Source organism: Sorex fumeus, unplaced genomic scaffold, assembly GCF_029834395.1.
Source record: "Sorex fumeus unplaced genomic scaffold, SorFum_2.1 ptg000098l, whole genome shotgun sequence".
NCBI lineage: Eukaryota > Metazoa > Chordata > Mammalia > Eulipotyphla > Soricidae > Sorex > Sorex fumeus.
In genome coordinates, this window is record NW_026606155.1 from 76419088 (window position 1) to 76432615 (window position 13528).

Below are 13528 nucleotides of genomic sequence, written 5' to 3' on the forward strand. Positions count from 1 at the left end.
CTACTGGTTCCGACGCCTTTTCTTCCTTCTGCCCGTGACAAAGCTATCGCGCCTCCTTTTACGGGGCTGGGGCTGTGAGGCTCGGGACACTCCCAGTGGTGGGGATGTCTCCCGGGCAACCCCAGGGTCAGCTCTTGGGTAGGGCTGCTTTTCAGCCCGGAGAGGCCCAGTGGCCAGAGCTCGCTTGGAAGACTTGGCAAGAGAATACAGTGGTTTGCCTGCGCCTCTGGCCTCGGCAGAGAGCAGCTTTGATGCCCTGGGGACGCCCTTCCCGGTGAGGGGCAGGCCTGAGGCAGGATGAGGACTGAGAGGCACCGCCCGAGGCGACAGGCTAAGCTTAGAGGCCAAGAGGTAAGCAAAGTTGGAGAGTTCCTCATCCTCGTCCTCGTCCTCAAGCTTGGCCCTGAAGTCTGCTGAGCTAAGCGGAGGGGATCCCCTCCCCGCTGAGGGCACCCCCCATCCAGGGGAAGTGTCTCCAAGGCTTTGGCGAGATGATGTTGACTTGGGGGTCCCAGGCACCTGGGCCTGTTGATTCCCCAGTAAGGGGGAAAGATCTTTAGACTTGGCCAAATCAGCATCCTCCCTTCCTTCACTTGGTGGCTCATAAGAACTCTGCCCTGTCTGGTCGGTCTCGGCCCCCTCCAGCAGCTGCAGGCCCGGGGCATCTCTGGTATCTAGTAAGAGTTCTGCTGTTCCCAGCAGAGGAGTGATGGAGGAGTCTCTGCTCCCCACCTTCGGGTAAGAGGCCACCTCCTGGGGCCCCAGGATGAGGAGGTCACCTTGACAGGCAGGCAGGAGAGAGTCTTTGGAGACTCCCAGTGTGGCGGCAACTACAGAGCTCTCCAGCAGCGGGGAGCAGCCGTCAGCCCACAGGCTGCCGGGGCTGCCGAGACCCTCGGGACTCAGTTTCCCCTCCTCGGTGGGCCTCAAGGCCAGGCTGTCGGCCTGCAGAGGCAAGGAGCTACAACTTCTTTCTTCTAGGCCCTCCTGGGTGCCTCCGCAGGGAGCCACGCTTCTCCCCGCCTTACCCTCCGCTATGGTTTCCCTGGCACCCAGAGAAATGCTGCTTTCTGACTCCAGGCTCAGGTAGCCCCCCTGGGCCTCCGCCGTGCACTCCTCGGCATGGAAGCTCTCTATGACCTCCTCTATCTGCAGGGGCAGTTCCAAGCCAATGGTCTCCATCTCGCTACCCAGCCAAAGCCCCGGGCTGAGGGGGGCTGGGGTGTCTGGGGCTGCCTCAAGGGCAGGGTCCTCCTGCTGATAACTCTGCACCAGGAGGGGACCTCCGTCCTCTCCCCACAGGGCTCCTGAAGAGCTCTCCTGAGCCCCCACTGACAGCTCCTCTAGTGGGAGCACTCCAGCGACCCCCATCTGCTGATCTTCCTGCAGCCTCAGGACCTGCGGCTCCACCCCCTGACTCGGCAGAGGACTCAGCCCTGCCAGTCCAACCTCCAGATCGGGCCCTAGGCTGAGCGGGGTCCCTTCCTGCCAACACAGAGGCAGCGCCTCGGGGAGCCCAGCACCTCCCAAGTCATCCTGCCCTGGGGACCCTCTAGGCTCTGCTTCTAGGGATGCTGCAGTTCCCTGGGGAGTTGCAAGTTCTAGCTGCAGGTCCCAACCGCTGTGGGTCAGCAGAGTGTTGCCATCCCTGTGAGGCCTGTCCTGCCCACTCTGGCCTTCTCGGGCGCGCTTTTCCAGAGATGCAGCCTTCCCAAGGCGAGGGGCACCCCCAGGCCCTCGGCCCCCAGGTGAAGGGCGGAGCCGCCCTCCCCCATCTTCATCCTCGTCAGAAACAGAAGGGCTGGATTCCCACTGAACCCCGCTGCATCCTGCCTCCTCCTCTTCCAAGGCCAGGAGCCGCTTCTCCACCAGCTAGAAAGAGAATGGACAGAGATATTTCTAGATGCATCTGTGAGGAGAGGTACCTGACTGGAAGGCCAGGAGATGGTCCTGGAGCATGGCTGAGGAGGCAAACTAGTGGCAAAAGTGACAAGTCGCCCATGTGGGAGCTCTCTGAGCACTTACTCCATCCCTTTCCTGCATGCCCACTCTCCCTCACCTGCTCCACACCCAAAGCTGCTCATCACTAAAAGTCATGACATATAACACAAAGGTTTAGCTGAAATAACTCAAGCTTGCAGGCCAGAGAGAGCACCAAGGTTAAGACACTGACCTTGTGTGCTGCCAATCCTGGTACAATACTGTATTCCAAACCTAAGTACAGTACCCGAGCACTGCCAGGACTGCAAAGCCAGGAATAGCTCTGGAGAACTACTAAATGTGACTGTGTGACCCCAAAACCAAAAATGGGGGTGGGGGTGGGACAGGGATCCCTTTGAGCTCGGGCTGACAAGATGGCTTGGATGACTAGAGCACATACTTTGCATGCAGGAGCCCTGCGTTCAATCCCCAGTGTCACTCCCCAAAACACGGGCACTGTCAGTCATGGCCCCCAAACAAACCAAAGGCCAGAGGGCGCAGCAAGGTGGGGCACTTGCCTTACAGTTGGCCGACCCAGGTTCAATCCCAGTCACCCCTTATGGTCCCTCCTTAAGCCTCATCAGGCATGGTTGCTGAGGGCAGAGCCAGGAGTTAGCCATGAGGCCCACCAACTGTAGCCCCGCCAAACAGCAACAAACAAAATTATTAAGCAGCTTCTGCTGAGATTCCCTACTTGCCAGATTTACCTCAGCCAGGCTGAGTCCTTCTTCTTGCTCCAGCTCCTCAATTAAAGCCAAAGGATCTCTCTGTTGTTCTGGCGACAGCAGGTCTGCCAGAAACTGAGGGTGGATTACAGCCTCCACCTGGAGAGTGGAAGGCCAAGTGAGTACTTGACAGATGAAGATCTTCAAGCCAAGAGACCCTATAGAAGAAGCCACGTGCTCCCACCCCTATCCTGGGGTTGCTAAAACCCATGACGACCGACCCAATCCCCCCACCCCCACATACGCAGATCCATGAGTGTGTGTATATATATATATATGTATATATATATATACACACATGCATTTCTTGGAATTCACACCCCAGGGTCTATTGGGAACAGGGTGTCCAGGGCCAGCCCACCTTGGAGACAAAGACCTCCTGAGAACACAGTTCATCGATGTAGCTCAGGAGCCCGGGGTCTGGATATATCCCTTCTCCCTGCTGCTGCTCTTCCTCTTCCTGTTTTCCATCTGCCTCCCCTGCAGTCAGGCAACTCCCCACCAGGCTTTCCATGATGTCTGCGTACTCTTTCACAGCTTCTGGAGGGATCTCCTTGGGTGCCTCTGCTGCTGGCGGCCTCTGGTTTTTGCGCTGCCGTCGGCGGGGGGCCCGAGACTTGGAGGCTGCCTTCTTGGGAATGTACACTGAGAGGGGACATGGAAGGGGTCATGGAAGGGGACATGGGAAGCAGCTCTGAGATTGCTGCTTCCACCTCCGAGCACCAGGCTATGCTTCTGAGGACAAGGTGGGGTGCAGAGAATTTGGTTTTCAACCATTTTAAGGCCAACCCCAAATAGCTGGACCAACTTTGGGGAAAGATGAGGAACCTAGAGGGTCTAAAAGAGATAATCTCTGGGTCAGGAGTTGTAGCTCAGAGGTAGAGCACTTGCCTTGCATGTGCGAGGTCCTAAGTTTGATCTCTGACCTCACAATAAATAAATAAGGAATCTTGGGACCCCAGAAATTTCCCCCAAATCCTCTGATCTCTGGCTCCATTCCTCAGGAAATTGAGGAATTGTGAACCTCATTAACAGTGTTGGTAAAAGAACACTTGTTTGACTTGGCCAAGACCAGTGATCTGCTTTGAGACAAATGAAACTTGAGAAATTCATCTACTCATCTAAGTCCTATTTGGAACTTCCACTGAGCTTCCTGGAGGGAAAGTGGCAGAAGGGGGCGATGTCTGCCTTAGCCATGAATAGTTTCTGTGTGTCTTCCTTGGCGCCTTCAGCCCAGGTCTCTTCTTGAAACCCAGCAGCCTTACCTGGTTGCTGACAAACCTCAGGGGTGGAGGGCCCTGGACGTTCGAGTGTCATAGGGGCAGCGAGAGGCCGGCCCTGAGAGCCATTCAGCTGCATGTTCTGAACTTGTATCTCCTCTTCTGCCTCAAATTCCATGAACCTGCAGGGGGAGAGAGAGGATGGGTGGGGCAGCTGACACCAGAGCCTTCAGGAACCCAGATTCCAGCAGCCGCTAAGCACAGCCAAGAAAGGAAGCACCCTCATTTGGGCAAAATCCTGCACCTAAGTCAGCCAGGGAGGAAGGGAGCCACTGACAGAAGTCAGAAACAGGGGTGTGGGTGGAAAGAGAGATTGTACAGTGGGTAGGGTGTTTGCCTTGCATGCAGCTAACCTGGGTTCAAGTCCCAGAATCTTCTGTGGTCCCTGAACACAGAGATAGAAGTAAGCCCTGAGCACCACTGGGTGTAGCCGAAAATTTTTTTTAAAAAAAATTAAAAAAAAGAAAGAACGAAAGAAACAGGACAGGGAGACCCTAGCAAGGTCTAGGTACAATGCCGTCTCCATCAGTCAGCACACAAACTTCTCCAGGACAGAACCCTGCATGGCTTTCACTATCTCATCCAACATCACTGAGTGCTTACATGAGCAGCAATATAGGCTTGTTCAATCCAACAAGACCCATTTTACAGCTGGCAGGATCCCCTTAAAGAAATGGCAGAAATCCTGTTAGAAAGGTGCACCGCCATGATATTGTCACTAGGGGGCAGGGCTGAGTTCTTGAACTGGGCCTGAAACTGTCAACCTAAGAGGTTCAAGAGTCCAGAATAAGATGGAAGGTCATCTCAGAGGGAAAGTGTTCATCTTGAAGGGAAAGTTCACAGTCTAGCTTTTTTGTTTGTCTGTTTCTTTTAATCAAGGGTGTTGTCTTGTTAAAAAATATGTGATCATGAGGCTGGAGCAATAGCACAGCTGGTTGGGCATTTGCCTTGCACATGGCCCACCTGGGTTCGATTCCCAGCATCCCATATGGTCCCCCAAGCACCTCCAGGAGTGATTTCTGAGTGCAAAGCCAGGAGTAACCCCTGAGCACCACCAGGTGTGACCCAAAAAAAGCCAAAAAAAAATGTGATCACATATTATCACAGTGTTTTGTCAATACCCATCACTTCTTATGTATATATAAAGAAAAACTTCAACTACCTTATATGTCAATAAAGGTCTAGTTCAGTTTTATTAAATAAAGAATATTTAGCTGTATAAAAAAAAGTCATCTGAGCCAAGAGACTCTGGGAATCGAAGACCCTGACTTCCCCCTACCAACTTCTGGAGAGTCAGCACCCCCATTGGGGATAATGAGCCAAATAATTTCTGGGCAAGAGAAGGGCTGGTCCCGAGGTCTGCATCAGCACCACAGAGAAGCTGGTCTACGATAGCAAACAACCTGGCTAAGGACATTGCTCCTTTTCATGTTTTTCTTTGGGGGGGTCACACCCGGCAGTGTTCAGGACTTATTTCTGGCTCTGTGCTCAGGGATCACACCTGGCAGGAATGGGGAACCATACAATGCTGGGGATGGAACCAGGTTTGGCCAACCCTTATAGTTCCTCAAAAGGATCCTTCTGCATGGGATTTTAAGAACCAGCAGTCTTAAAAGGTTCTATACCAAGGTCCTTAAATAACCTGGATAGAAAAGAAGGGAGAGTTTCCAAAAGGTATAGAAAAACACAAGCATTAAAGTGATGGATGAAGCGGCAAGGCTCCAGGACACCCCTCCTAACCTACACGGTTCCCAGCTTCATCCGTCTTAATAATCACCCACACGTTGAGACACAAGTGTCTCTCCTCTGTCCCCACTCCGAAGCCTCACTACCCCCAGGGAGAAGGAGTGTATGGGGCTGGAGCAATAGCACAGCGGGTAGGGCGTTTGCCTTGCACGCGGCCGACCCGGGTTCAATTCCCAGCATCCCATATGGTCCCCTGAGCACCGCCAGGAGTAACTCTTGAGTGCAGAGCCAGGAGTAACCCCTGTGCATCGCCTGGTGTGACCCAAAAAGAAAAAAAAAAGAGAAGGAGTGTTCATTGGACTCACTTTTCTGCCATCTCGTAGAAGATCATGCGGTCATAGTTGCTGGTATGTTCCCACTCCTGCACTGCCCGTGGTAGTCCCTCCTCCAGCGTCATGGCGGGCTTCAGCCGGGCCAGGGATCGAAGCACTGGGCTAAAGGGCAGACAGAAGAGTTGTGCTGTAAGTGAACAACCCCTCCCTCACACACACCTGTCCCGGGCCACCTGCGCCCCTTGATCTGATGTTCCACTCGGTCCCCATCACAGTCTCTTCTGACTGACTCCTAAAGCCCCATCCATGCCCATCCTTGCATGGAAACGAGGGACCTCCCATGCCTAAGAGAGGACTCGCCCTACCCTCAATTTTCAGAGTATCCTTCAGCTAAACTTTGGGGAAGAGTGGCATCCACTGGAAAGAGAGTGCCCCAAGACTCGTGCTCTTTTTTTTTTTTTTTAATCTTGGGCCATACCTAGTGATTTTCAGGGCTTACTCCTGACTCTGTCCTCAGGGATCACTCTTGGTGCAACTCAGGGTGCCAGAAATGCAACCTAGGTCATTTGTGTGTAAGGCAAGCGGCTTACTCACCATACTTTCTCTCCAGCCTATCAGGCATATTTCTTTTCTTTTTTTTTGTTTTAAAGGTACTTATCAACCCAATTGAATCTCTTAAAGAGAGCACGTTGTAGTTATTTGTTAGCTTTTAAATGGGATTTTTTAAAATAGCTGGAATATCCCTTACAGAAAAAAAATATTAATACTTGACCCTAAATATTTGTACTCCAGAAGTCAAAATTCATCCCTGAGGGATAGGGTGGGAGAGTGTGCCCCTTTCCTCTCCCTGACTCCCATGCATCCTCTAACCCTGTGCAGGGAATTACCAGCAGAATCTGCATGGAAATGGGTTCCTGTGCCTTTGGGACCCCAGGACCGAGCATCACACCAGTTTGCCAAGGTACATTGCAGAGGCTGCGTATTGGGATAGCCTCTGCCCAGAATCCTGTGTGGAAAGCAGTAAGCCAGGACCAAAAGTGGCATGCCCTTAAGATTTAGAAATGCGGGGCTGAAGTGATAGTACAGCAGGAAGGGCATTTGCCTTGCACACAACCGACCCAGGTTCGATTCCCAGCATCCCATATGGTACACTGAGCACTGCCAGGAGTAATTCCTGAGTGCAAAGCCAGGAGTAACTTCCTCAGCATTGCCGGCTGTGACTCCCTGCCCCCAAAAAAGATTTAGAAGTGCAGCAAGCGCAATAGATAGGGCATTTGCCTTGCACGTAGCCAACCGATATTTGATCCCCGGCATCCTATATGGTTCACTGAGCACTGCAAGGGGTAATTCCTAAGTGCAGAGCCAGGAGTAACCCCTGAGCAGCTCCAGGTGTGACCCCAAAATAACAAAAGAAAAAAAGGGAAAAAAAGAAATGATGCAGCTTGCTAGCGGTCCCCCTCACTCAGGAGTCAGGGTAGAAAGAGAGAATCTTGTAGGAGTCAACCTGTGCAGGTGTTGGGGTACAGGGTAGTGAGAAAAGATAGCCCTGGGTGAAAAACTCCCCAGGGGTTAATGTCTGCTTTACAAACACAATAGTTCCTTCTGACCCCTGGCTCTTCTGCTAAGCACCTCTCCCCCCTGAGACCTGAGATTGACCCCAATCTTGCCCTGAGATTGACTTCTAAGTCAAATACAGGCAGCTAAGACCACACCCTGAACCTTTCAGGGAGGCCATGTCAGTGCCAGTCAAACTACTAAAAGCATCCCTAAGCCAGAGCAATAGTACGGCCAGTAGGGCACTTGCCTTGCACACGGCTGACCCTGGTTTGATCCCTGGCACCCCAGATGGCCCCCCTGAGCCCACCAGGAATAATTCCTGAGCACAGTCAGGAGTAAGAACTGAGTCCCCCTAATGTGGTCCAAAAACGACAGAAAAAAAAAGGTTTTTGAAAAGCAAAAACATTCATTATTAGGCTGGAGTGACAGCACAGCGGGTAGGGCATTTGCCTTGCACACGACCGACCCAGGTTCGATTCCCAGCATCCCATATGGTACCATGAGCACGGCCAGGAGTAATTCCTGAGTGCATGAGCCAGGAGTAACCCCCAAGTACAGCTGGGTGCGACCAAAAAAGTAAAAAAACAAAACAAAACAAAACAAACAAACAAAAATTTACTATGTCCCCTCAGTCCATCTTCTCATCCCTTTGAGGTAGATATAATGGGTACCAAGACAAAACGTCATGGCCAGTATCACATATCGAGAGAGAGAGAGAGAGAGAGAGAGAGAGAGAGAGAGTTGGGGGAGGTGAATACTAAAACTGTAGCACCTCTGTCTTTCCTCTGAATTCAATAAAAGGAGAAGGAAAAGGTGTCCCCCACAGAGTCCTTAACGCCCCCCCCCATCTTCTTCCCTTTGCTAGGGAGAGGGTCAGATCCGACACGCCAGGTCCTGGCAGTATGACACGCAAGGCCTGGCCCGATGGGAGTGATTGAATGGGAGGCCCTGGCGGGGCTTCAAAGCCCCACATTCCTTGACAGATCCTCAGGAAACTTCTCTGGGTGTCTGATGGAAAAGAAGGGTGGACCACAAAAAAAGCTTGCCTGGACCCAGGGTTGCAAGGAACTCTTACAAAAAGACTTCTGAAAGCTTAATGTAAATTGGAAGGCGGGTAAGGGGGCACCGAGGGGCATCGAGTCATCCCCGTTATCCTCCTGCTTTCTGTTCGTACCATGCTTCTCCCTTACCTTCACCACTTGCTCCCTGCCTCCGCCTCCCTACCCCAGCCCATGATTCCCACTTTGAAGAGTCCCATCCCAAAGTCCTCCTTCTTCAAAAGCCCGAGGGTAACCCCTGTATCCCCCACTTACATGAGAAAGCAGGAAAGGGCTTCTGTGTCAGGACTCTGAGACAAGTGCCTCCGGGCCAAGGCTTTGTAGCGCTGCCAGCGGCGAAAGTTCTCATAAACACCCTTGGAGGTATAGGAGAGGTCGCCCAGAGAGGTCTTGGATGGGGCCGCCTCAGAACCTCCTTCGCCAGGCGATCCGTGTGCTCCAGGCCAAGCCCTTTCGGGGGGCATTATGGGGGCCAGTTGGGCTGCAGGTGGCGGGGCCTGGGCTGCAAAGGCCGAAAGGCCCTCCTGGGTCACCACCACAGCCTCCGTGGGCAACAGGGTCTTCACGTTAGAATCTGTCAGGAATTGAGGAGAGGGACTCTCGGGGGTGCCACAGGGAGCTCCAGATGCCATCCAATTGAGGTTGGTCTGAGAAAGGACAAAGTTCTGAGTCTGACGGGACTCAGCCTCGTCGGTCTTGACCTTGACAATGACCTTGCCAACCCCAGCCCCGCTGGGGCCCAGGCCGCCATCCCCAGGCAGCAGCAATGGGCTGGGGAAAGCGGAGAGCACCAGAGGGCCGCTGGGAGAGAAGGCTGGAGGCATGGGGGGTTGCGCAGGCGGCTCCCAGGGCGGCTGGTCGGAAGGGCCAGGAGTCGGTGGGGGCAAGGGCAGCGCAGTGAAGGTGGGCAGGGGAGCGCCAGCCTTCATGGTCATATCCTGTCCCTGCCCTGGAGGCAGCAGTGGAGATGCTGTGGAGACATGAAATGAGAGGGAGGGGCTGGAGCAACAGCACAGTGGGTAGGGCGTTTGCCTTGCATGCAACCGACCTGGGTTCGATTCCCAGCATCCCATATGGTCCTCTGAGCACTGCCAGGAGTAATTCCTGATCAGGTGCAGAGCCAGGAGTAACCCCTGTACATCGCCAAGTGTGACCCAAAATAGAAAAAAAAATGAGAGGGAGCAGAGTAAGAACAAAGAGAGAAGTTAGGTCACCAAAGTTGTACTTCACTCCCTCAGGAATCAGCACTGATTTTTTGGTCTGGGGTCACACCCAGTGTTGCTCTGGCCCTGCTCCTGGCTCTGCACAGGGTCCCTTGCTGGTAGGGCTTGGAGGACCATGTGGGGTGCTGCCGCGTGGAAGGCAAGCACCCTACCCATTGTACTATGCTCCAGTTTCCAGAGCACTAATTTTTGTTTTTCCATGTAGGTCAGAGATGGTGGGGGAACCAGCATAGTTTATAAATGTCCTCTCAGGGATTCTGAGGTCCTCACTCACAGCCAAAAGTTCAGCAGCTACAAAGTTGAAGACCTTCGCAACTTGGGGTTTGTGCCCCAAAACACAGCCCACCTGGCAGACAGAAACAGCTTTTTATTCAGACCCACTGACCACACTTTCAAACCCCATGGTCCCAACCACCAGTCACAAAAGTCTTACAAAAGGAGAGGATGTGTGCCTTCCATATTTGGGTCCCAGAAATACTGTTACATAACAGGACCGCCTAGAGATAAGGGTCAGGAAGTGGGTGAGGCACTGTGGGGAGAGTGATTTCCAGAGCTTTTAACTTGTTCAAAGCTGAACGAGTTAAATTTGGAAACATACACTATCTGTGGTCCTTCTGCTTGGAGCTCCTGGTATTCAAAACTGAAGGTCTACTCAGATCAGGAAACCGACAGTCAAGTCTGAAGCACTCACCCTCTGGAGGTGGACAAATCCCCCACCAGCCCACCTCCCCCACCCCGCTCAAAAAGACCAAGAATATGCACATAAACTGAGGCCAGAGCGATAATATAGCAGGTAGGACATTTGCTTTGCACGTGGCCAACCTAGATTTGATCCCCACACCCCATAATGGTTCCCTAAGCCCTGCCAGGAGTGACCCCTGAGCGAAGAGCCAGAAGTAAGTCCTGAGCACTGCATGGCTGTAGTTCAAAAAACAAACAAACAATAGCAAAAAGCAATGTATTTCACAAATCAGGACTTCTAAAAATGATCAGGAAAATCATCTGCCTGATTCCGTGCTACTATACTCCCCCTCTTAAAAAAGAGTATTGGAGAGATAGCACAACAGGTAGAGCACCTGCCTTGCATATGGGTTTGATCCCCAGCTCCCATAGCTCTCCCTGAGATCACAGGAATGATCCCTGAGTGAAGAGCCAGGAATAAATCCTGAGTACCTCCGGGTGAGGTCCAAAACTCAAATAAAAAAAAAAAGAATATTCCACTGGCAAAAGAACAACTTCCTGAAAGTACCCCCCTCCCCCGGCCCCCGCTTCCTGACCTGACAGTGAGCAAACATCTCTTTTAGGCACAGAACTGTGAGTCCCAAGTACAGAATTCAGTGAAATGGGTCTGAAGGTCTAAGTTCCACAAAGGCAGAAAACCTAAGTTCAGTTTGGGGAGCCGTAGCTGTCATCTCAAACAGCAGTGACCTTCCCTGACCCTGGAAAATCATGGAAAATTGTGCCCAGAACAGAATCACCATCTGTCTCTGGGGAAGGAAAGAAGCACTTCTGGTACTTCTGGTACTGAGATACTTACATGAAGGAAAGAGATACTTACAGTATCTTCTGACAGTTCTCAGAAGGATATATCTGTCCAGACACTGAGAGCCCACCCAGTATTTTTCCAGGTCGAACCCCTGTATAATGCTCCCCAATAAAATTGGACTGTGGCCCCATCTCAGCTTTCCCAAGACATGCTTCTAGAACATGCTTGGCTACCTCAAGACACAAGAACTTGGGTCTTCTTCCATCTTGAATCCTCTCTGTGCTATTTGTACCCACATCCTGGCTCCTCTCATAGCCCCTCGCACAGAAACACATTTTCAGGACCCCTCTTCTCCAGAAGACAGTGGCTAAACTCCCCTCTCTTCTCTGTATGTGACACTTTCCTCAGAAGAACTTGGATCTACTTCTTCTTCCTTCAACTTCAGTCTCCATGGCAGGATCTCTTTCCCCAACCCAACCAAATGTGATGCCTTGGCTCTCCCAACCCTCCAGGTCATCCCAAAGATGCTGTTCCTAGGTAAAGTGTCAAATTTGAATACCCAAGGACCCTCCCCTGTCACCCCCTTTCTACTTACAGTCTTACCTCCATCTGAAGCCATCCTCTCCATTGTGAACACTAACTGTGGCTGTCTGGAAGTCTCCAGAATGAGAGTCAGGTCAGAGATCCCAAGAGTAACCTGGTAGACACGCAAGGATCCAAGGAAGATAAAGATCAGATCAAAACAGAACTAGAATTCAGGACTCAAGACATTCTATCATGGGGGAGGGGAAAGGAAAATGTTGGGGGTGGGGAGGACACAGCTGGAGGTAGAAGAAATTCCACAAAGGGTTCTGGTAAGTAGGTGAAATTCAGAAATTCACCCCAAATCAGAGAATGGCAACACATTTGTCAAGTGCCTCTGGGAAAAATCTGTCAGTTCTTCTTCAGCATCCTAACAAAATATTTGCAGGCTCAAGTTTTCTCTACAATTCTTCACCAACTATTCAATTTTGTACCCTTCAATTTTATTAGTTCTTTAGGTGACTTTCGACTTGGTAGGCTTTGGTAGACTCTTTTATTTTTTCTTTTTGGGTCACACCCGGCGATGCACAGGGGTCACTCCTGGCTCACGCACTCAGGAATTATCCCTGGCGGTGCTCAGGGGACCATATGGGATGCTGGTAATGGAACCTGGGTCGGCCACGTGCAAAGCAAACCCCCCACCCGTTGTGCTATCGCTCCAGCTCCAGCCCGCCCCCCCCCCATAGACTCTTTACATAATCGCACATTGGCTACATTTTCCCCAACCGAATTCAGAGCGCTGTTTCCGTATTTGTAGGACAACGGGAATCAAATGTTTCAAATCAGGATTGGCTGAGAAAATCCCGGGCTTTCAACTGCCTTGTTGCAGACCACTTGGTTGGAATGGCCGTCCTGCCGGAGGCAAACAACCCACTGCTAGCAGCTCTGCACTTCACTTTAGATGCTCAGCTTAAAATTTCTAGAGCAAAACATCCTCCTTTTTAGTTAAATGATTTTGTTGTTTTAAAATTTTGTTACACGATTTTACATTTTCAAATGCGTAAAACATTTAGTGGGGCTCAAAAGTGAAACTGCAAGACGGAACACATAGTAAGCCTCCATCCTACTCTCTGCAACTGTGCTCTTTACCCCTGAGAAAACAAATAATGCTTCTTGGGAATACCTACCCACATCAAAGATTTATTTCATACACCTAGAAATAAACCCTACAAACATATCTTTAAAAAAGCTTTCCGGTTTCCTGGTTATAAAATATGCATCCCAATGCATCAGCGTTATAAATAATCCTTCAACATTCACCTCTATAAAGCTATGTGGCCTCCATTGTTCTTTAGGGTTTTGTGGGTTTTTTTTTTTTTTTTGCGTCACACCCGGCGGTGCTCTGGGAACACTTCTGGCGGGCTCGGTACCGTATGGGATGCCGCAGTCCTAATCTGGGTTGGCGGCATGCAAGGCAAATACCCTACCCACCGTACTATTGCTCCGGCCCCAGTGTTCAAAAACCCAAAAACAACCTCTAGAAGGAGTATATTATTATGCTATTATCTACTCACCACTGCAAGAGCGCTGATTTTGTGGTAGAGTCTTGATTTTGGATCTCGGTTCGACCCGAGTTTGGATCTTGGTTCCACCTCTAAAGGATACTTCACCGGTCTCAT

The 13528-nt window shown here is 51.3% G+C and overlaps 1 protein-coding gene across 1 annotated transcript; it reads right to left on the reverse strand.

Moving 5' to 3' along the window:
- NUTM1 (NUT midline carcinoma family member 1) lies at positions 1-13528 on the reverse strand. Its single transcript, XM_056133961.1, has 8 exons — positions 13424-13528; positions 11931-12024; positions 8874-9588; positions 6037-6165; positions 3971-4107; positions 3067-3350; positions 2688-2804; positions 1-1872 (listed from the first exon to the last, which is right to left on the reverse strand). The coding sequence occupies exons 1-8, from the start codon at positions 13526-13528 to the stop codon at positions 1-3; spliced, it is 3453 nt and encodes a 1150-aa protein (XP_055989936.1).